This window comes from Parasteatoda tepidariorum, chromosome 2, assembly GCF_043381705.1.
Source record: "Parasteatoda tepidariorum isolate YZ-2023 chromosome 2, CAS_Ptep_4.0, whole genome shotgun sequence".
NCBI lineage: Eukaryota > Metazoa > Arthropoda > Arachnida > Araneae > Theridiidae > Parasteatoda > Parasteatoda tepidariorum.
In genome coordinates this window covers 90196022-90221438 of record NC_092205.1, presented here as the reverse complement: position 1 = coordinate 90221438, position 25417 = coordinate 90196022, and the positions used below count along the sequence as shown (strand labels likewise).

Sequence of the window (25417 nt, the reverse complement as noted above, 5' to 3'; positions counted from 1 at the left end):
ATGGCATAATGATTTGTACTATACAAAATCTTGCAAGGCAAAGTTTTCATAGTCTCTTATAAAGTTTTTATAAAACTTTAGAGACCATGAGATTACAAGATATATGTCATAAAATCATATGTAAGTGGATCAATGAATGAATTACCTTTAGGTTGATTTAGTTGATTCATTAGTGACTGAATAGCATATAAAGCTTGAAGTTCTAGATTTTCATTATGATCTATATACCGTGTTAGTATAGANCATCAGAACAAACTTGAGCCATAAATGGATTCAGCCCAAGGACAGAATTTAAAAACAGAAGCTAATATCCTAATCCCTTTTTCCACCTCCACCAGAATCTTATCTAACTTGCACAGTCCCATAGTGGTCAAAGGTTTCTACATTCGTTTAGCAACCGTGGGAGAATTTTATGTGGCATTCCAGTTTAACACTGTAATGGAGCAAATTTTGATGCAAGCAAAGTATCAAGTATGATGCAAGCAAAGTTGATGATATTTCAACTGTTTGGTGATACATTTCCGTTTAAAAACAACATGGGATAATGGACGAAATAATTTAAATTAAGAAAATTAGCAAATAATTTAAATTAGTAAAATTAAAAAAATTATCAAAGAAAAAAATTTCCCTTTACTTAAAAATTTCCTGATTTTTCCAGGTTTTTATCTAAATTTCCCTGATATATCCAGTATAAAAAAATTCCCTGATAATTCCAGGTTTTCCAGGTGGGTGGCCACGCTGAAGAATATACCTCTTAAGAATATATCTTCGTTAAAAAACAGGAGACTTGGAAAGTATGGCAGAGAAATATTTAACCGTAAAAATACCAAACGATATGCTATTCAATAATCAAAGTTAGATTTAAAATAAATTGAAGAAAAAAAAAAATGCATGGCATAATGATTTGTACTATACAAAATCTTACAAGGTCTTGATCAATGAATGAATTACCTTTAGGTTGATTTAGTTGATTCATTAGTGACTGAATAGCATATAAAGCTTGAAGTTCTAGATTTTCATTATGATCTATATATCGTGTTAGTATAGATATCCTTTTTTTCAATTTCGTAACATCTAATTCACACCCAGAAGAAGCATCTAAAACAAAACAAAAAAATTATTTAAACAAGTTTTCTAACAGAAAAAGAATAGAAGGGGCATGTACATTAAAAATAAATACCTTTTATGGCATTTTCATGGACAGCAGACACCAAGGCACGGATAAATTTAGGTTCTGTACACTCAGATACATTGGCCTGAAAAAAATTAAACCATTTGAGCACAGATTTATAAGAGGGAAAAAAATAGTGTAATATTAAACAAGAGAGCACAATATTTCAGACCAAAAATTCCAAAGTATAAATAATTATAAGAAACAAATGAATACTGAAAAATAAATGACTACATAAAAACTGCATTTTTTTTTTGTTTTAGGCAGCAAAGTTAAGCAAAATAAAGAAACCAATTTGCTTAATAGAAATTTTTGAAAGTACTTTTTATCTTATTTAACAGATATTGTAACACTTTTTCTTCAGTAGAAAAAAGAAAAAAAGAGACAGTTCTGATGGAAAAACTGGAGAAACATGGCTAATTTCGGAATAAAGTTATTTAAAATTATAGCACATGTTTTCGAAGGTCTCGAAAGCATTTGCAATTTTCTAAAACAAAACATATATACACGAAATAAAAAATTTTAAAGAAAATTTAAAAAACATTTCAAATATATTTTAGCATTTCCAAAAACAGTGAACATTTTTATGCCATGAGATAATTTATAAAATTATGAAAATATCACAAAAATTTAAATTAGTTAATTGCTTAAATATATGAAAACCTTTTAATTTTTAGTTTTCAATATTATATGTTAAAACATTAAAGTTCTCATTTGAATAGATTTCTACACTTTAATACTATCAATGATTCTCAATGAAAATGCACATGTTAACAAACTTCATATTCATAATTTTTAAAAAAAACCCATGAAATGTTATTTAGAAGGTTGCAAAATATAAAGCTATTTATTTCACCTTCCTCTTGCAATTAAAAAAGACACAATTAAAAATTGCATTAATTAATGAATAGTCAATCTTGTTCCACTACACTTCACTGCTTTTTCTTGTTATTATTCAAAAAGTTAATTACATTAATCAACATATCACAAAGAATAAACAATATTTACAATAACAAATGATATTTAGCTTGACTTATTTCTTCCTTTACATATTATGAATCTTTTATTGTTTTATTTTAAAATTAAAAAACAAAATACATCAACTTACATCTATCCAATCAAATATTTCTTCACTTTCGTCAGTTTTTTCAAGCAAATCAAGGAGATTCTTTTTTATCTCTTCAATTGCCATTGGCGTGGTAGGCTTTACTTTAGTAGGACAAATTGTGAATTCCAATTTCTAAAAGAAAGTAATACATCATAACTATGCAATTTCAAATTGATTCTTTTGTCACTAGTTTATAAAAATCACACTACTTACATGCTTTAGAATAAATTCATCTATTTTAGCATCGTCCCCTAAAAAGTCTGTCCACTGTAGCTTAGATTCTCGCCATAGCTCTCCAAGTTTGATAGTTCCCTGAACAAAAAAGAAATTTCAATGATTTAACTAATTTGGACACATTTCTTACATCCAATTGTGGAAAAAAAAATTTCTTTAAGACAAAACCACTGATTTATAAATTTCAGTTAATTTTCTTCATCTCAAGACAACAAAACATTCATATACACTACAATAAAACCTGAAGTAACCATTAGAATAACCAAACGTAATTATTATAACAATCTACCATTACTAAACAATTTTTGTTATTGTCTAGTAAAGATTAGCTAAACTGTGAGAGTGAAAAAAAGTTAGGCTCAATTTTTTTTCTTACTTCCAGGAATTCTAAAACAAAATCTGCCAGCCACAAAAAATATCAGATACTGTACTATTCCCATATACCTAATTAGTGACCATATATATGCAAATTTTAAATGTGGTATATGTACATTAAATTATGAAGTTAAATCATTATACCATTCTAAAGGCAACGATCTAGTCTTTACTTTCAAGATAGAATTGTTCATGTTTTATCCTATAAAGTAGATTTCATTTCTACAACGCCATCTTTCCAAAGCCATGTTTTGAGCAATTCAAATTTCATATTGTTATATCAACATTTTAAAAATCATATAATATATGTAGCAACAGCTAACTCAACTATCAAAACACAACATGGATTTAGAATGAAATTCTTGTGTATCCAGAGTGTCTATAAGCGATTACTTAAATGAACATTTAGAACACCATAAAAATATACAGGAATTTTGAAACCATTACTCGAAAAGGGAGAAATCTAAGATACATCCTCCTACTTAGCAATTCTTTTGTAATGAATCGGACTGTATAACAAAATCTAAAGTGCATAAACCAGAGGTCAGTAACTAACAGCCATAACCCGAAAAATATGTGCCTGCTGCGTTAGTTGGCTAAATCATTTAGCAATTTGGATTGTAATTAAGAAATTTTTTTCTATCCATTAAAGTTCTTAATTTAAAAAAATAATATCAATAAATTCAAAAGCATTTTCAAAAACTTTACATAATCATGATAAAAAACTAGTCTCTAATAAATATCGAAGAGAAAATTGTGAAAATAACGAGTTGTTTGTAATTTATAACGACAATCGACACTGCAAAGAAAAAAGCATCTCAAAAGATGGAAAATTCACTTTTTACAGATCCTGAATAATAATAATAAAAAAGAACCTTTAAGGGCTTTTAAAAAACGCAAATCAAAAATAAGCACCTTAAAAACACTACACCCTGACAGCTTATTGAGGTAACCGGGTACTATGTTACGCAGAGAAAAAATGGGTTAAAAATTAAGATGGATAAAAATAAAAAAAACAAATTGCTTACTCTTCTTTTAGCTGCACAATGCAGGGTTGCTGATACCAACAGTCCAGATACAAGGTTTTAGGACATCTTTAAGAACATCTAGAGTAAATTTGTTATCTTCTAGGATAGGCTCAAGGATCTCTCCAATGTACTCCCATATCATGGGAATATCTAGTGCGAACTCATCTATCGACTCTAACACAACTTCGAACCTAGAAATGAAACATTTATGAAACAGGGCACTGTAATTAATGGAGAAGGGAGAGTAATTAATTAATTAATAGCAATAATTAATTAGTGTAATTAATGGAGTAAGGAAAAATAAATTAGCAGAAGGTAATTGGTCTAGGACAGTTTAAAGTTAAACACACCCTTCAACAGGTTAGAAAATCAAAATCCAGGGAGTCAAAAATAACATACTTACCATATATGTTTATATATATTTTTTTTACGCCATGTGAAGTATTATAAAAGGAAAAGAAACTTTATAAAATTTAAACTAAGTTTAATTCTTAACTCTCATTATATTTTATTACATGCATAAAACAATTAAAAAAAAACTGAAAAATATATGTTACATTCCTTTCAAGATTCAGCAAACAAAAATTTATTATGGCCGTTAGACTATTTAAATTTTAATAAGTTTTTTTATTATTTTTTTTTAAACTTGCGTATGTACTGGACACACTGCATGGTCTTGAACAATCTTGAGCTATCAATTTTCTGATAAACTCCAAATTTAAACCATTCTTTTATGATTATGGCATTTTGGGCAGATATTGCAACAAATTTATTCATAGGTTTTAAAATAATCGAGCATTTGAAGAATAACTTTTTGATGCACTCTATTTGCACTACTTATGTTGTCTATGAGGATTTTTAGATTGCTTTTCGTTTTAAACAGCTATTGTTACGGATTTTCACTTGGTTTTTAAAATTTTGATTTCATTTTGCATATAGCAGGGGTGATTGTGAGCATAACTCAGAAATTCTGAAACTTTCCTGAATAAAATCATTAATGACGCATTTCAAAAAAATTTATATCCTTATAAATGTAAATCATTGATATTTTCAAAACACGAAACTCTAATGAAATTATACGCAGCATATTTTTAATTAATAATTACTTATAAGCTTATACTTATCTATATTCACATTTATTATTCTACCAGAAAAAAATATTTACAAATGAAAGAGATAAAGTATAAATTCTAGTTCTAATATTTTCAAATAAAATATACAAGAATTTCTATACATAAATCAGGGATGCGATTGGTCAAAAGGACAAAAAAAGTTGAATTTCCACGTGAATACATTTTGCGTTGTCAATAGAAAAACAGTCTCCTTTATAGTAACTAATTCAAGAAAAAAATTTACTTTTTACAGGATAATTGATTTTAAAATCGTCTGACAAACAGCAATCTTGGACTGTAAAAATTCGTGAATATGAAACACGAAAATTGATTTTGAAATCACGTGACTATGAAACTCGATTTTAAAGATGGGAAAATACAAACTGCGTTATAGAATTTTTAAATCGCGTAAATACAAATCACGATTCATAATTTTTAGTTTCGCGTTAATGCGAATCCCGATGCCTTACTTTAAAATCGCGTATAAATAGGAAAATCGATGTTTGATATTATAAACGCATGAACAAATAACATAGGTTTTTAAAGACATGTAAATACAAATCGTGATATTTGATTTTTAAATCACGTAAATAGGAATCGCAATATATGATACTCAAATCGCGTGAATAATAATCGTAACGAGCAACTTTTAAATCACGTAAATACGAAAATCCATGTTTAATATTTAAATCGCATGAATAAAAATCGAAATGTTAGCAGATTCCAGGCTTGAAACTTTTAAAAGGCTTGTTTGAAGAAGCGACGTCTGATTTACGAAAATAGCTAATATAAGTAAAAATGAGAAGAGTTGGCAATGCAGTTTGAATTTTCTGTATATCTTTGAAAATCGGAAATATATATAATTATTTTACTTTAAAGGCTGAATTTTCTGAAAAAGCGGAATATTTATTTAAAAAAAAGTGAAACTCTTAGATGATCGGAGTTTTTGATAAAAAGGCTGAAATTCGAGAGACAGAAGTGAAAAAAGTGGAAATTCGCTAAAAAGCTGAAAAATCTCATCCCTGATAAATGTGATCAATGATTTCTGGAAACTTCTGGACATTGGATTTCCGGAGCACAATCATCTCTGATATAGCTAAAACTGTTACAATTCGAGAATTCAAATTTGAATAATCATGTAACAAACAAATACACCTCAAAATAAAAATGCTTGATTTTTTCAAACAGTGACTCGTAATCACAAAACTCTGGATCGCGCTACCGTGATATCCATGTTTTTTGTTCACACAAAAATGGAAAACGGATAAGAATCGAAAGTCTGGTAAAAATCATTAAAAAGTGTAAATTAGGGAAACAGCAGAGAATTCTCTTCCTGTTTTAGTTATGTAAATAGAAAAAGAAAAATTTGAGCAGAAAATAATTAAGGTAGAAATACTTGACAATATTGTAAAAAAAGTTATTAAGCATTGCATTAAAGTTTTAAGGTCGATCTTCATTATCAATAAAAAATAAATTAAAAAAAAAAAAAAAACTATCAACCTACCCTTTTTTATAATGGTCGAAGGTGATAATATTTTGTTTGACTAAGTTAAAAAGTAGTTGGCCAAGGGAATGGCGCGCTTGACTAGAGCGCTCTAGGACTTGGTTGATTGCAGCATTAATGAACAAATGGATTGTACTAGGAGAAGCCAGCTCCGTGACACACCTGATTGCTTCCTAAAAGAGTAAAAACAATGAATGGCATATAAATATATTTTCTTATAGAAATGAAGAGGAATGGATCTTAATTCAAAATAAAAATTATGTTTTATTTTTTACTCTATTTTATCTCACATTTAACATAACTCTTTTATTTAATTTAATAAGGAGAAAGGTACAAATCAAAAATTGGAAAAATCCTTTTAAATTGTTAGCCGGAAATTCTTCCGAATACATTTAGCGTTGTCATCCAAATCTGTAAAAAAAAATTCTCTGTGTTTTGTCTAAGCTATACCAGGCTAACTATACTAGTTTTAATTGCCAGAAAAACTTTTAACCAACTTAAAACAAATAATGCTATAGTAAATAAAACAGTTTAGTATAGCAGAAATATCATCCATAAATATCCCACAGAATGAGCATTGAGTGGTCACTACTTTTTAAAAGACGAAAACAAGAAAAAAATTCCTTATTATTTCCTAGTTAGTAAAGAAAAATTCCCAGTTATTTTAGCTGATTCTTAAATTCCCTGCATTTTCCAGGTTTTCCCTGTGGAGCAGCAACCCTGACATTCTTTCAGTTTTATAATGAAAAATCCTATAATATATAACCAAAAGTTAACTAAAACATACCTCAAAATCATTATTATGTAGAAATTCATCAACCAGTGGCCTAGCTTTAACTTCCATCTGATCAATATTATATTCTGGACCTTTCAACGTCAGTTCTGGAAGAATAAAAGGTTAGAGGTTAATAATCAATAATTTATTGCCAATATCAGCAGCTTTTGAAAAAGCTAATACATAAAATAAAAAAGCATACCCATTGAATCAGCTCCCTTGCCATTGAGTTGGAGTTCAGGACTCTTTTTTATTTCAGTAGCTTTAGTCTCACTAGAAGTACCACCTCTAACCAACCCTTTCACTGCTTCTATCACATTATCTCTTTCCTTAGAGGTAGATGGAGTTTTCCTTATGGCAGGAGGCAGCTGCGTATTTCGCCCACGACTAGATTCACGACTTGATGCAGCAGATCTAATAGGAAGAAAAAAGGTATTTAAAGATACATCATGAAATGCATGTGTTACAAAAGATAAGTAGACTATTAAGTTTCTTAGGCACTTACCTTTGAGATCCTCTTCTGTTTTCAATAAAACTAGGATTGGAAGTTTGCTCAGCCAAAGCAGAATATCTAAAAAAAAAATTAATATTTAACATATGATAAAAAAAATACAAAATTTTTTTATTTCTATGACTGCCAACTTTCCTTCCAATCTGTTCATCCCGTGACTAAAATCTTCTACGGTTAAATGCGCTTTACATCTTTTTTTTTAAAGGGAAAAAATTAGGGAGATTTTAAAACCTGTGCACTAATAAAACACCCCTTTGCTTGGAAAATGGTTTTCAAGACCACATAGATTTATGAGAAAAGCAGCAGAGATTGCTCAAGTTAAGTCTAATGCGAATTTAAGACAGTCACAGGCGTTTGGAAACCCAATTAAAAAGTACGGAATTTCAAAAATAGTGAAGAAATTCTTAGCAATAACCGTAAAAGAAAGTGCAAATCAAATAAAATGAGTTCTTGCAAAATTGCATGTTGTAATAAAAATCTGATTAAAAAAAGTGTAGAAATTAGTAGAGTTAATTACAGACAAAACCAGGAAAAAGAAAGCATAATATATGAATAGGAATCAATCGAACATGTCAAAAACTGTTGCCATGTGAAAATTCGCATGTGCCAAAGTATTAAAATTAATGGGATTTTAAAATGAAGTAAAAATTCAGAACAATAACTGACAAGAAACAACTGACAACTAGAAAATAGTTCATTCGAATATATATGTTTTTAAAATAATGTCTTAATAAAATAAAATAAAATGAGTAAAAAAAGGGGGAGGGGAAATATCGGCAACAATAACTGCCAAAAGAAAAGATAAGGATTTTGTACCAAGTAATTATCCAAGTTTGTATCAAGTAATTTGTATACTGGCTTTAAAATCCAAGATTTTATTCTCTTTTGAATATATTATCATATTGCACTATGAAAAGCGCATGAGTAACTACAAAGCAGGAAATAAAAATTTAGAGAACTGGTTTCAAAAACCCAGAAGATTTTAGTCCAGACACCGAAAGGCGAAAACGGTGCAAAAATGCAGAAAGTTTTGGCAAAACGTGGAGTAGTTGTTCAGCTGTATTTGAAATGTAGAAAAATATAGAAAATAAAAATTATTACCTGTTTGTGAGAGCTGTCTTCTCAGGATCAAAAGAACCTGCAGGAGTCTTGGTACCACCACTGCTACCTCGACCCCAACTTTGCATCGCTCTTCCTGGTCCAAGCCTTATGCTATCTACTTCATCAGGCTAGAAATAGTAAAAAAATCAAGTTTTTTATGCTACTCACTAAAAAAATGCTTAAATTAAGTTTAAAAAAAAATTTAAAAAAAGGCACACAGAATGTTTTAGGAAAAATAAAAATTAAGTCACCAGTACAGAAGTCATAACAATGAAGTGTAGTTTAATTTGCTTAAGATTTTGTAATCTAAAATCCTTCAAAAACACAATCAATTGGTTTTATATATCTTATTTATTTCAATTGCTTAGAAACACCTTATTAAATCAAAAATAAAATGGTAAAGCCATTAAGTGCGACATATAAGTTCTCTACACTGGAAAATGCAAATTTTCCAAAATAGTGTGACTTAAAAACTTGTCTATTTGTATATATTTATTAATAACCACATTATTAAAATAGCCTTATATATTAAAAAATAGTCATATATTAAAAACCACACATTTAACATACCGTAGTTATTACCAGATTAAACATTAAAGTCATTTCAAAAGCAGCACATCACTAGATTTCTGATGTCACACAATCAGTTACGATCGAGGAAAAAAAAAATACTTTCATTAAATTTTAAGAACTTTGTGGCAGAATTCTTTCTGGCTTTCTGCGATTAAACTCAAGCACTAATATCTTTCAGCAAAATACTTTTGATAATAACAAAAGATGTATGTTACTAATTTAAGGTAACAAAAAAACATTTATTTATAAAAACATATTTTTAATTGAACATGTAATATTTTTTTTATTATAATATTATAGGCGATTTTTAAAATTTTGCTGGGGAGAAAAACTCACTACTAATTATTATTTCCTACATTGCATTTTGTAAATCCTATATTTGCATTTTGTAGAAAAAATAATAAAAAATCATGCAATTTGTAGCAGTTAATGCTGAAATCACTCGAATCTGAATATTCAAAAAGAGGTTACTCAAACGAGTGTTTCGTTTCAGGGTTTGATAGGTGTAATAAATAATTTCGGATTTTAAAAATTACATGGAAATCAAAAGCAATAACTGCCAAGAAAAACGAAAGAATTGTTGCCTTATAAGGTAAATTCTCGAATGCACAATTCGAACTTCCCATATCATCTGAAATATATTGGGATAATTAAAAACGACGTGAAAATCAATAACTACTGGAAATATAATCGAAGCACTACATGGATATCCGTTTCTATTGGCGTAAGTTGAAGTTGACAAAAAGTGATAATTGAAATGCGTTTAATTGTAAATTTCCGCAGAAAAAACAATTGTTTCTTCCCATCTACTGCAAAACCATGTAACTTTCTGAGACAATGTCGCCGTAATTCTGCCACGGGATTTAATAAATAACAAAATATAAATATCAAACTAACTAAATATAAAAACCACCAGTTTAGAAAGGATATTATGAATAGGAAATTGAACTAAAACTATTTTAACTTGATTTACCATGTAACTAATGTACTATTAACAAAATAAACTTACCTTAGTCAGTTTTAATTTATTAGGATCAACAAGACTATAGCTGCCTTTACTACTTTTTGTAGAAGACGTCCACCCATCTTCAGATGTTCCCATGTTTCGAGCTAAACAAGAAAGAGGTAAATAAGGTACAGGAAAATAGTTTTTGAGTCATACTGCCTATAATTTAGGTAAAATAAATTTCTACAATAACACATACACATCTAATGCAATGTTGAAAACTAGCCACAGTTAGAACTAAATTCTATTGATTTAATTAACTCTATTAATAAAATATCATTACTTCCAAAAACATAAAAGAATAAGAATAATATTAGATTTTTTCCCCTATAATAATTGTACAAATGTAAAAAACCCAATTATAAGCTATTCATGCTTCTGTAATAAATTAGTTCATTTCCTCTAATGACTTAACAATTATTGAAAAAAAATTTGCCAACAAAGAATTTTTACAATTTCTAAATTAATGAACATTAAAATAAAGGGTAACTCATGTTCCTTTTTTTCCGCAGCAAATCTCTTTAATTGGAAAAANAAAAAAAAAAAAAAAAAAAAAAAAAAAAAAAAAAGGCAACTCCGAATATTTTTATTTAAAAAAAATAAGTGGGTCAGAAATAATATATATATATATATTTTTAAAAAAAATAAAGGATTAAAAAGCGTAATACATTGTTATCGGAAAGACAACCATTACTTAAATGCGTATTTAAAAGTACTTTCAATTTCGCAATATATGAAATGTATAATGCTCTTACTGCATTTCGATGGACAAGAGAAAAAATTTACAACTGAAATTTTTTTTGTAAGTTTATCTTAACACTATTTTCCAAATAGTAATTGGACACAATAATAATACTAATTAAAAAAAAAAAAAAATGAGAGCAAAAATGCTGAGATTGAACCAAGACAATTTGTCTGAACAAAGAGTAATCAGTAGATGGTTTCTAGATTGAACGAAAACCCGAAAATAAACACCCTTATGCACTTTTTAAAAACGCTGAGCATCATGCAATGTTTTAAGGTATGTTAATATATACACACCAGTATTTTTTCTTCTGTCTCGGTCATCGGGTACTCTTTTTTGGAAGGACATGTTCTGCAGATTCTGTTGTTGCTCACGTGCTTCACGTTCAGCTTCTTTGTGAATTTGGTCAATGGTTTTAGGATTGTTTTCATCTCTTCTAGGAACCCAATCATTCTAAAAATACAAAAACAAATTTAAATACTCAATTTTAAACACAAACAAAACTTAAAGTCATTTGATAGAATATTTAATAACTTACCCTTTTTAAATCTATAACATCTTGCAACATGAACCTGACCCTAGAACTAGTTAAACGTTTGTCTACAATCTTTTGCATTTGGTTGAAATAATTTTCCATCATCTGAAGAGAGAGAGATTGTCAAAATATGGGTTTAAAATGAGAGAATATAAAGTATTTTGAGAAAATATGCTAAAATATGTTTAATTACAATACATATTACTTCATCAAAAACAGATTATGAAAATTAAACATACCAGTTTATGTAATTCCTTTTAGTAAAAGCTTAAATGAACAATTTCAATTCATTGTTTATTATTTAATTGAAGATAAATTTTTGAATTGTAATATATGGCAGCAAAACACAAAAATGTAAATATTGTTAACTTCTGAATAAAGTATTACATACTGAAATATTTCAAAATTAGGCCATAAGCATGTTATAAAAATAACCTGAATTAGGATGCTTTTTTCTCGTCAAAAGTTTATAAGTAAACAAAAAAATAAACAAAATGCAAAAATATATGCCAAGACTTAACATTACCTTCGCAAATTAACTAGTTTTTGCCAAAGGGCACGGGAAAAATATTATAATGTTAAGTTGGCCCCCCATGATTAGCAAAAATTCCACCTTCTGGAACTACACATTGCAAATTAATTCTTAAGTAAATAACACAAGTGTAAAAAATCTAATGAATCACTACTAATTATTAGAAAACCTCCCAATTGGATCATGCAATCCTAACAGGTTTTGACACCTCATTTTGACTTACTGCCAGTTACCTGACATATATCATTTAGGTTTTTCATTTTATCCTCATTTAAATTAGATAACACCAATACTTTTACCATACCATACTTTTTCGAAAAGGAATACAGAATAATCTGTAAAAAGATTTATTGTTCTACGAATCGGAAAATATGTTTAATAAGCTTTAAAAAAGATTTTTTTTTACTTAATTTGAAGATAAGTTGTTTTTTTTAAACTTACATTTTTTACAAGAATACTTTTCCTCACATTTTATTACAATTAAACACAGATCAAAATGAAAACAAAAAGCACTTACACTTTCTTTTGAACCTTTAACTTTTCGATCATCTAATTCTTTACCTATTGTCTTCAGCAATTTACACAAGCACTCAAGTGATTCTTCATCTCCTTGGGAGATGAGCCTCTTTATACATTCATGCATGATTGGTTCAGTTAACATTCCAAGTTTAAAGAGTTCGCCAATAAATCTAAAAAAAAAAAAGACAATTGTAATATACTTTAAATTTGTTTTTATATACATAAAACTTATATAGAATTGAGAATATTTACAGCCAATGTTTAGAGCTAGGACGCATCTTCATATTTATAGATTTTAAATTTAAAAAACAGAGTAAAGAAAGAGTTGAAACAATAAAATAGCTGAAAAAAATACAAAAGCAAATAAATGTTTTCCTTTTTTTTTATGCAGAATTTTATTTTAAAGATACTTTTCTCGTAGGAAAGAAATACTCCTGATTTTTAGGTTTTCATTTCGGAATAAAAAAACTAAGCCAATGTCTGGTATACTTCTGCTAGAATTTTAAATTAATAAAAAATAAATAACAAAAATACTTAAATCACAGAAGTTTAAAAGATAATTCGCTCTAGAAATGTTTTTTCTTTCATTTCTTAAAAGAACACCATAATTTTTAAAAAACATGATAAAAACATTTTATATTCTAATAAAATATGACTCACTGTGAGTGATGATTTTGCTACGAATTTGAACAAATTGGGGGGAAAAAATTAGATTTTTCGGCAATCTAATTCCATGTCTTTCCAGGATTTTTTTTAAAAAAAATTTGTTAAAATATGACATTTCATGACAAATTATGTTCAATACTGAAATTCGTGACTTTCCAGGTTCGCGGATACCCTGTATATATAATTAAATATTAACTAGGTTTCACATAAAAAAATAAGATTAAAAAGAACCATAAAGTTTCTTTTAATATTTAACATCTGAATATTTTTATTAATCCATTTTTATGTCAAGTATTTCGTTCAACATTTTTACGACGAATTTTAGGAAATAAAATTCTGTAAAAATAAACAAAATAGGAAATGGTGTCATTTTAGAAACAAAGCTATAAATAATAAATGACTAAAATGCTTTCAATAAACTGTAATAAAAATTAGAAATTTGTCAATAATTTTTCAGAAGTATAAAAATTTTAGTTTCTTTAAAAAACATTTAAAACTACAGTCAAGTCTCGATTGTTTGAGTTTCCCATAAATCGTACCTAAATGAGTTTTGCTCCCAAAAAATGACCAATGCAGGCACAGCACTTAGTGAAATGAATGTTGAAATACAAATCTGTGAACGATGTTTTTAAACAATATACATTAGAGAATGATTTTAAAGTACAATTAATCTGATGCAATAATATGAATATTGTAACTTCGTGTAATGCAATAGATTGCTTTAATTTATTTTAAGATTTCTTGAATTTTAAGTTTCAAATCATTCGAATTTTGGAAATGGGCTCTGTCATGTCCACCTCAAATTATAGAGATTCTACTGTATATAATTGACCTCTGATCTATATTTTACTTAATGCTACATATTATCAAGTTTTTGAATTTTAATCACTATTTAAAATTAATAGACGAAAATTAGATAAATTTTTTTTATTATTTTATTATATTACTATGTAATTATCAAAATTACAAGAAAAAAAAACTACTCTTAACACTATAAATTAATTTAATAACAAAATAGCACAAAGATTTTCATTTTTATTTTAATTAGTAAGCAATTAGTAAGATATAAGTGATACGGTTTTAGTGAGAGATTTAGATGTTATTTTTTAAAGGCCATTTTAATACACAGCAAGTATGTAAATTATAAAGTTCTTAGTGTATGAAATAATCACCTTATATTGCCAAGCTGCCTATATCTCATTTTCTTTTCTTCATCATACATTTCCTGCTCTAACTCTTTCTTCTTTTCCTACAACGGAACAATTTTCAAATGAGTAAAGATTTTAATTCTTAACTACTTAAAAATATCTGCCTCTGCTTGGCAAAACAGTTTTTCTAAGTTTATCATAATAATTTAACTCACTGGAGCAGCCTCTTCCAGAGCCTTAACCCTTTCCTCGTGTTTCAACTCATCACTTCTATCCTGTTCAAATTCTTTCTGGCACTTCGTTAAAAGTACTTTACGGAAATTCACAAAGTCCTTATTCTTAGTGGGCACTTTAATCTATATTAAAAACAGATAAATTAATATACACCTTAATGCAATTTACAATCATTTAATTCAAAATTAGTTGGCTTACCAATGCCAAATGCTTGCACATGTTTGCATAGGGAACACTGAAGTTTGGCTCGTCCACAGCCTTCTCAAATATTAAATCAATGATTGTGCACAGTTTTTCCTCGGTGTCGATATTAAGATTTTTAACTTGAGTCAATAGAGTTTCAAACTTCTGTGGCGTAAGTTTATTAAGGATTCCTTGGACACTTCTTTTAAGTTTCTCTTTATCCTATTAATAATAATAATAAAAAAATGAAAATCATAATTTGTATTACACGCTTGTATATATTAAAGTAATAATTTAATGTTATATTAACTAATTACTTAGTTAAATATAACATTAAAACTTGTAGAGTGAACTTAACAAAGAGTAGTTATAATCAGCATGAATGATAAGGAAGGAGATAAATTTATCACAGAATGTGTAAATTGCTATTTATTCAAGTTTAGAAAAAAAACAAGAAAAAAAAAAAACAATTTTTTGCTACTCCGCCAGTATTTTTAAGTTTACCTTTTTATTTCTTTCCTTTTTGAAGAAAATTGCATTTAAAAGTTGGATTTTTCGAAGGTTCAATTCCCTATACTACTGCCTTTTTGGGAGCTTCACGCTTTATTCATTTCAATGAATAAAGCGTGAATGAATTAACTTAATTAATGAATTATCTTAATTAATTAATAATGAGCTCAATGCCTAAAACAATTCACAGCCTAAACACTCCTTCACAAGTGTAAAACTTCATTTTAAATTAAAATTTTGCAAAATTTATTTAAAAAGCTAAAAAAAGGGAAACTTAAGTTAAAAAAACAAACAAACTGCCAATTTCTTACTTTCTCACTTTAACACATGAAATAACAATATTAATCAAAGGATAGTATGGACAGGACCACTAAAAACTTTCACTACAATCGGGTGTTCACTAAATCTAGAGTTCATTATTACGGAATCAGGCTGTATAATAAATTAAAAATTAATTTTGATAACTTAAAAATTTCGAATTTAATTCAGGGTGTGTAGCCAAATCTTTCAACAAAAAATAAGCACCTTTTAAGCAATCAAAAAATATTTTTAAGCACTATATACATTAACAAAATGAAAAATAATTTTTCAAAGATTTTTCATGATCATGATGTAATAACTAGTTTCTGACGAATAACTATTTTCTTGATTTTATAGGCCATAATAAAATGATCAAGATATTTTTCTGTTCGATATCAGAGGATGGAAAACGAAGTCTGAAATTGAGAATATCTGGCAAAATGCAGCAGAGTTGCTCATGACAGGGTTGCCACTCAAATCTGAAAAAAAAAATTCCCTGTGTTTTCCCTGTACATATTATACACAATATATTAAGAGGAAACAACAATTACTGTGCTCTTGTGTGAGTTATATTGGGCTAACTATATTTACTAGCTTTAATTGCTGTAAAAACAGCTGAACACACTTAAATAATACTATAGTAAATTAAATAATTTAGTATGGCTGAAAAATCATGGTTAAATATCCCGCATAGAGTGGTCACCATTTTTTAAAAGACAAAAATAAGAAACAAAATTCCCTGTATTTTCCCAGTTTGTAAAGAAAAAATTAAAATTCCCTGCACTTTCCCTGTTATTTTAAATGATTTTTAAATTCCCTGTATTTTCCAGGTTTTCCCTGTGCTGTGGCAACCCTGCATGAGAGTGCAAGAATCTCGCAGAACTCAGTTCAGTAGGCGCACATACAGACTCACAAAGTATTTCACCAAACATGTAAAATAATTGGCGCTTTCATACGCTTTGGACCAACAGTATGTTGAAATGGATTGTGGTTGAACAAATTGGGAAAACTTTGAATAAAACAATGTGAAAAGCACGCCTTTGCACAATGCACGGCGAAAATCGACAAGTTAAAGAAAAAAATCTCATTTTCGAAAAGGAAAAACTAAGCACTTTTTAAAAACACCCAATGAAAAAAGCACCTTTAAGGGCTTTTAAGTAACAAAAATAAAAAAAAAGAACCTTTAAAAATGCTATGCACCATGTAATTGATTATCCAAGAAATTAATTATCTTACAAACATGCAAAAATTTTTTACATTAAAAATACAAAACAATCAAACATACAAGATCTATCTGGTCACTACCGGCATCTTGCTTGTACAAAGGTTTCCAAGCATTATCAGCTTCATGAAGTTTAACATTTTGAGAAAGGGATATAACTTTTTTGGTTTTAGAATCTCTACCTTGGAGACTACGTCGATTAGTATAATTGTTCATCTGGGGCTGTAAAGACAGAAAAAATTATCACATGTTAAACATATTTGCATAATAACATATATAAATTAAAAAGCAGAAATTTTTCTAGTATTTTTTAAATTAATTTATTTTTATAAAACAATCTCATTTAAAAAGTAAAACATCAAAATTATTAATACTTCAACTCAATTCTAAAACAACAAAAGAAGAATCTCTACAGAGATTCAAGCAATATAACCTAATCCTTTGCTTACAGCTGCCACAACTAATTTACCAGAATGTTAAACACAAGCAGAAGGTTAAAATAACAGCTTAATACGTATGCAAAGAAAAAAGCAATTTATTTTAAAAACAGTATTTTTTTTTATAACCATATTTGTCGAATTGTCTTAACATCCTTAATTAAAAAAAAAAAGTAGACACGTAATTTTTCAAGTTAAAAATTTTTTTTTTTAAAAGTTTCATAATCTATCAAACTAATTATTAACGGAAATATGAAACATACCATTCTAGGTACTCCTCTTTGTGCAAAAGTTGGCAAAAAGTGATCTCGGAAGTTAGGCATCACAGGCATTTGTTGTTGCACCTGTCTGTTGACTTCGTTCAACTTCTGTATATGAGCCTATGAAATAAGAAGTATATTAATTAAAAGTACTTGAAATCCTATCTTAAAAATGGTTCAGTCAATAATGCAGGATTTTTTGATAAAAGAGTTTTAACAGACATATTTCTTACTGTAAATTCATGTCCCTCAAATAATTTGAAAAAATGAGAATAGTCATCAAACAGCACATATAGGAGCAAAATTTACTGCACCTAATATTTCATAGAGAGAACAACTTTTCTGACCCGAGGAATTTTTTATTCTTACTTTTGTATAATTAGTTCTAATTATAAATATATATACATACATACACCTACACACACATGGAGTATCAAAATTTAAAATGAAAAACAATAACAGCTAAATTTAAATATTGTGCACCATTTAAGTGGAGAACTTCCCCTTTCATTTTACCATACAATGGACATCAAACTATTTTTAATTTAAATAACTCTTAGTATACAAATGCTGTAAATTTGGGGACCATATTATTTTTGCTCTTGTTAACTTCATTTTAAAACAACAAAATCCACTTAAAACAATCAAAGAAAAGGTGATTATAAATAAATGGTGTTTAAAACATTGAAATTACACTCCATAGGTATATTCAGGGTAACTGCTACATTTTAGATTTTCAAATTCATGACAAATTCCTTTTTCTCCGACAATAACACAACAATAAATTTTAAAAAGCATTATAACAACATTAATTGAAATGATAAGTATAACCAAAACTGTTATACTCTGCATCTTAATATTTATAGATTTTAAATTTAAAAACCGAGTAAAGAAAGAGTTGAAGCAATAAACNCTACGCTTCAGGCAGATGGTAGTTTGATAAGAGGGGATGGAATTCAAGCTGAAAGAAAAACTTACCTTCGCACTCGCGGAAAAATTAGGTAATTTTGAGTTTGGCCGTCGATCGCAGTAAAATTCGGGAGTTTTTCAAATCAATTCCGGAGGGCGGGAGAATAACTCAAAATTCGGGAGACTCCCGCAAAATGCGGGAGAGTTGGCACGTCTGAATAAAATAGCAGGGGAAAAAATACAAAAGCAAATAATTTTCTTCTTTTCTGCAGAATTATATTCTAAAGATACTTTTCTTGTTCACCGGAAAGGAAAGAAATACTCCTGATTTTTCTGTTCTCATTTCAGAATTAAAAAAATTCGCCAATGACTGGCTTGCTTGCTTCGGCTAGAATTTTAAATTGATAAAAAAATAATAATAACAAAAATTCTGAAATCACAGAAGCTTAAAAGATAATTTTCGCTCTAGAAATTATGTTTTTTCTTTCATTGTTTGAAAGAACACCATAATTTTTAAAGAACATGATTAAAACATTTTATGCTAACCAAATATGACTGTGAGTGGGGATTTTGTTACAAATAACTCAGATATTCTGAACACCAGGAAATGGGAGGGGGTGGGTGGGTAAATTCCATTTCAAAAATAGATTTTTCGGTGACCTAAATCCACGACTTTCCAGGTGTGCGGAAACCCTGTATATTATAGGAATTAAAATTTAAATATTTAATTTTTACAAAAATTTACAATAAACAAAGTTACAGGGGTGATTGTGAGCCCAAGTCAAAATTCCGGAAAATTTCTGGAGTAAGAAAAAAAAATGTATAGCGAAAAAAAATTTAAATATGGTTTTTTCCTTTTTCTTAATACTTCTTAGATTACTTAAAATATATTTAAAATTTTGCACATACCTATACCATTTACACATACCAATGATGACTTAGAGAAGTAATTGAAATTTACAAGTATGACTTTCTTTGTTGAGTTTATGATTATAATAACTATTTACTGATAAAAAAATTACAATTTATCTTGAATATAAGCTTATAAAGTATCTGGCTCTCCCTTACAAACAAATAAAATAAACTGAAATTTTTACGTTCCACCTTTGAAAATTTGATTTTTGGAAACCTTAGCGATTAATGATTTTTTTAAACGTCTTAACCTTCGATCTCCGGAAACTTCTGGATCACGGTTAGCAAAAAATCCGGAAATCCAGAGCACAATCAGCCCTGAATTTACCAAATATGTATATTCTTCTTAGTCTAACATGTTTTGGCTAACCTTTACAGAATAATACAAATTTGATGATGTTTTAAAATATAATGCAACAATATTGCAAATGCAATTCTTTCTTGTGCCCACACAACAAAAATATTCAAGATGCTTTAGTAAAAAAATAACACTAAAACAAAACTAAATAAACAATATACTTTGTCTTTAATGACATCTAGGTTTGGCAAGTTCTGTGGTTTTACTAAGGACGATGGCTGGCATTGTAATTGAAGAAGAAAATCCCTATCATATTGTTTCTTCCCCTCGATATTTACAGGACTCCATTGATCTATAATGAAACACAGTTTATAAACATATGATTTCAATTTACAAAGGATAATTACAACATGATCCAGTAGATTTTTAAGAAATATAAATGTCCTGATAACTGTTGCATAACATAAATATTTTATTGTAATCATTTTAATTATAGTTAACACTATAAATAGTCTGCAATATTTTCCATTTATGATCGACATTAAATGTACTTAAATTTTAAATATTTTTCAATTTGTTAACTTATAATTTTAAATACTAATAAAAAGGAACTTTATACCTGCCAACCTTCTGGGAAAAAAAATCCAGAAGATTTTATATGGTACAAATTTGAACGCAAAATTTGGGAATTGATTATCAAAAAATTCCCTTTTTTAATCTCAGAGTGAGAAGATATAATTTACAATACTAAAATCAGTTTTGAATAGTAAACATTATAAAGAATTGTACATCTAATCAATAAAATAGAATTTTGAATATGTTTATAAAGTAATGATTAAGTTAGTTATTTTCAGAAATTATCATAATGGAAAAAATATGTAATCCATAAAAGAAAAATGATTTATAAATAATAGGTTAACACTATAGGCTTCCAACCATATTTTTAAAATTAAGGAAAAAATTCACACTTCCAAAAAAGCTTCAAATTATTTTAATTAAGCGTTGATAACTAAGACAAGTTGCATCCATCAGGAAGTTAACTAAAACTTACTTTTTAATATATATATTATTGATATTATGGACATTATAATAAAATTAAAGAACTAATTTCTTTAATAATTTCAGTAAAGTTTAATTAAACTATAAGTATTACAATAAAATTATGTAGCAATGTATGAAATTTTAAAAAAAAATTCAATATTAAACTTTAAAAATAAAGGGTAAACATGAAAAAAAGATGTAAGACATAACTTGGTTAAGCAAGATAAGATAATTAAAAAAAAAAAAAACCTTGTTATAATAAATGGTACAAATGACAAAATAAGCTTTTATGCCGTGGATTTAATCTTAATTTTGACTATTAATGAAGTGGCATGTTTAGCCTTTTTTCAAAATATCAGCACTAAACTTATCGTTTTTTCGAAAAAGTTATTTATTGTTGAATTTCCAGATGCAGACTTAACATCTCTAATAAGCTTTTTGGATTTCATCTGCTCAACAATATTTTTTCCGCTGTGACAATTCATAAAGTTGCAAGAGCAAACGTTACAAAATGCGTATTTATCATCATCTTGCGATCGTAAAATGCCAGGAAAAACACTACAGTATGATTGCAAATAACGTTTGTTCATTTTTGTAAAAAACAGAACACTAACCAAGCCTAACAACACTGTGTGCTACCTAACGAAAGTAAACAGCGACAAAACTGGCGTCAATGAGTGAGCCGCAAAGCCTTCTCTCTTCCTCCCCCTCTCCTATATTCAACGGACTCCTCTGAAGATGCGCACACTTCTTCATAAACTGACATCACATTAACACCCTCAGCTGAGTTGGTGAATTATTCGAAAACTGGGTTGTTTCTCCTGACTATGGTAACCCACAACACAATTTCGACGCACATTTTAGAACATTGCTCGACAAAAGGTTCGTAAGCACCAAATTTGAAGATTTTTTAAAATTATTTTTCCAAAAAATCGGGACAAATCCGCAAGATTTTGCTATTACCCAGAAAATGGAGGAAAATCCGTAAAACTTCTGGAAAATCCGGAAGAGTTGGCACGTATGTAATTTATTATTGATAGTTAAAGGATATTTCTTTGATTAGTTTAAATAGAGAATTCTGTAGATTTTAGAACCAAAAAAAAAACCAAATAAGCTTAAAATTGATTATTATAAATGAGGCTCGTCTCATTATGTATTAGTAATATTTATTTAAATATTCAAGCAAGCAATGAATTGTGTAAAAATTCTATTTCAATAAGGATTTTTTTTTTCTTTTGAAAAAATTTATTCAGTTTTAGGGAATTTTCTAAAATATGCAAAAACCAACAGTCTACTGGTAAATCCAGTAGAGTTGGCAGCTATGTAATTAGTAACAAAAGAATCAAATCAGAAAATGAATTCAATTTACAAAAACAAAAAAGGAGACAAAAGTAAATAAACTATTAAAACAAAATGAAAAAGCACCTAAAACCAAATTTGCTTTCTTTAATTTAGAAATTCAAACAAACATTAATTCTGTAAAAATTAAAATATATATGTGTGTTTGTAAGAGAGCACTTCTTCACTGAAGAAGTGTCTTACAAAAACACATATATATTCTAATTTTTACAGAATTAATGTTTGTTTGAATTTCTAAAAAAAGAATAACACACACCTTCTTTGTAGCTATATTTTAGTTTGTTTGATTGTTTAGTTTTATTCTGTGCTGGATCATCTACATTTTCTTTGTCTTCATTTTCAATCGTAGGTGAAACTGAAGATGAATCACTCTGCTGTTCAACTAGTGAGATATCACTCTGAGGTGAATTGTCAGAGAGTATTTCTCCAGGCAGAGGAATAGTACTAAGCAATTCACTATCTACAATTGCAGCAGGTAAAGGAGATAGTGGCTGCTCATCCGCTTGACTTTGAGGGACTGTTGGAGCAGTTGAAACTGACACTGCGACAACCTCCTGAAATTAGAAGAAACCTAGTCAAAAATAGCCAGACACTAATAAATTAAGATTATCTGCATCAAGTCTTAGTGAACAAGCTATGTTGCAAAATTTCTGAAAGACTGCTTAGCTTTAGAAATTGAACAGGATAACCGATTAAAAAAACTTTATTTTCCCCTTTAAAAAGAAATGTTTTTCATTATTATTTATTTATTTTTTTTGATTTAAAACAAAAAGGTAAATAGTCAGGGTGCGTAGCCGGATTTTTTAACAAAAAATAAACACTTTTTAAGCTCTCAAAGAATAATTTTAATCACTTTCCAAAAAATCATAATTAGGATCTGTGCAGTAATAAATTTTTTTCTATCATTTTAAGTTCTTCATTTGTAAACATAAAATCAATAAAACTTAAAAGCATTTAAAAAAACTTCACATTAGGGGTGCGCACAACATATAGCCTGAGGGCCAACATATAGCCTGAGGCCATTTCTTTTACATTGGTTTTTTTTTAAACATTATAAATTTTCAATACAAATTTATATTACTCTATAAAATGCATAGTTTTTTTGTAACTCATTCTGTATCATTTTTGTGTATTCATTCCTAGGCTTCTTTCTGGTTTAGAATTTTAATCCCCTATCCCCAAATATTTATGCGTGTGTGTATATAATATATATATATATATTTGATAAATTAATTAATATGAAAAAGGGAAAAAGTTTTTTAACAAACGTTTAAGTTTTTTTTAGTTTTAATTAAATTCAAATATTTAAAACTATTTAGTTTTCTGCAAATCTGTTAAGTTTACCGAACATCACATTTGCCGATAACATGAGTGCGGCCCTTCGTTAATTTACCTGCTGTGCAAGTGGCCCTTCGTTCATTTATCTGCTGTGCAAGTGGCCTTTCACTCAGAAAAGTTGTAAAAGTTGAAAGTTGTAAACCCCTACTTTACATAATCATGATAAAATAACTAGTTTCTGATAAAAATTGCAGAGAAAATGGTAAAAATCATGCATTTTTTGTAATTTAAAATGACATTCGACAAAACAAGGAAAGAAAACTCCTTTTCAAAGATAGAAAATTAAGCACTTTTTGCAAACCTTGATTAAAAATAACACCTAAACACTTAACTATTAATATTTTGAGGAAAAAAAAGAAAAACTAACAAATATAATCCTTTTTAACCCATAAATATGAAAACATGATTTGTAAGTTTATAAAGAAATGTCATAATTTAGAATTATTTACATTAATGTCCTTATTTAGCAATATACACTTAGTAGTATTAATATCAATTAATTGTTCTAAAATAAACATGTTTTTTTTATTTCATGAGTCAAACAAGAGTGACATATTAATTCAAGATATATCTTTCCAATTAAAAAATATTTAAAATCCATAAAATGATGAAAAGAAATGAACCAAATATAAACACATAAAAAAAGTAAAGATATATTTTAGTACTAACTGAATGAAAATTAAGAATGAATTACTTTATCATTTATATTAACATGACTTAATCTAAAATTCTTATTCAGGTGTTGCAGAATTTAATAAGAAAAATATACCTTAAAAATATTTTTAGTGAGTTTAATATTTTTCTTTAACAATCTAAGTGGAAGAACTTATAGAAATTTTAATCATGTAAAATATTTAAAAATATATAACTAGCCTATTTATTTTCGAGAAATAGAAAAAATAAGTTCTAATTCTTTTCTTTAATTGAAAAATTTGAAAGAAAAAAAAAAGAAATATTTGATTTACACTACAATAGGATTCTAACCAAATGTATACAAATTTAAAAATGATTAACTTAAATTCATCAGTATCTATCTTCTTCAATTTTGTGAAAATTATGCTTTGTCTAATGACAACTATTTATGCCTTAAAATTATTTTAGAAACATCCAAAATAGAATCGGATAAATTAAAATAAGTAAGTTCTAGTTCTTTACTCAAATCCACCCAAGTCTCTTAAATCAGGCAATGTATAACCTATTCAAAAGCCATCGCTTGTTAAAATAAATTTTATAAGGATAACCCAACAATTAGGTTGATCTATTTCATTTCTATTTACATGTTCATTTCTTATTTACATGTTCATTTCTATTTACATGTTTCATTTCTATTTACATGCTTTTTGAGGCAGAAAGGGCTCAGTGCAGTACCTCCTAATTCAGTCTGATGTGCGGTTAATATAATTTATTTAATTTATGTAAGTATTTATAATTTGATATTTTGCTAATTATGGTTCGTTCTTGAGCTAATTTAGTTTTTAAAATAAAATTTATTATTTATAAATGGTAATGTTTTAACAAGTACTATTTGCTTACATTTATCTTTCAAACAGAACAGTTTTAATTATCAAGTTTTGTTACTATAATCCTTCCTATGCATATGTTTAGATCATAAAACAATTTGAACAATAAAAAGTAATTTTGGAAAAATGAAGCCTCATAAAAATTAAATTGAAAAGTAATTTCTATTATCTATTACTATCTTGTCTATTTGAATATTGTTAATTGCTTTAAACAATATCAATTGTCTGCAATGTTGTATGTATGAACAATT

The 25417-nt window shown here is 27.8% G+C and overlaps 1 protein-coding gene across 1 annotated transcript in view; it reads right to left on the bottom strand.

The window, feature by feature from the left end:
- The window catches only part of LOC107440339 (eukaryotic translation initiation factor 4 gamma 3), a 66477-nt gene that overhangs the window by 3979 nt on the left and 37081 nt on the right, over positions 1–25417 (bottom strand). The window contains 22 exon segments of the mRNA XM_071177894.1: positions 952–1098; positions 1181–1256; positions 2280–2411; positions 2493–2591; positions 3917–3962; positions 3964–4107; positions 6533–6705; positions 7320–7414; positions 7510–7721; positions 7813–7878; positions 8920–9047; positions 10502–10602; positions 11540–11696; positions 11782–11883; positions 12828–12999; positions 14668–14744; positions 14859–14999; positions 15076–15282; positions 17156–17314; positions 17793–17909; positions 20130–20260; positions 22565–22862. Coding sequence (XP_071033995.1) covers positions 952–1098; positions 1181–1256; positions 2280–2411; positions 2493–2591; positions 3917–3962; positions 3964–4107; positions 6533–6705; positions 7320–7414; positions 7510–7721; positions 7813–7878; positions 8920–9047; positions 10502–10602; positions 11540–11696; positions 11782–11883; positions 12828–12999; positions 14668–14744; positions 14859–14999; positions 15076–15282; positions 17156–17314; positions 17793–17909; positions 20130–20260; positions 22565–22862 — 2980 coding nt within the window.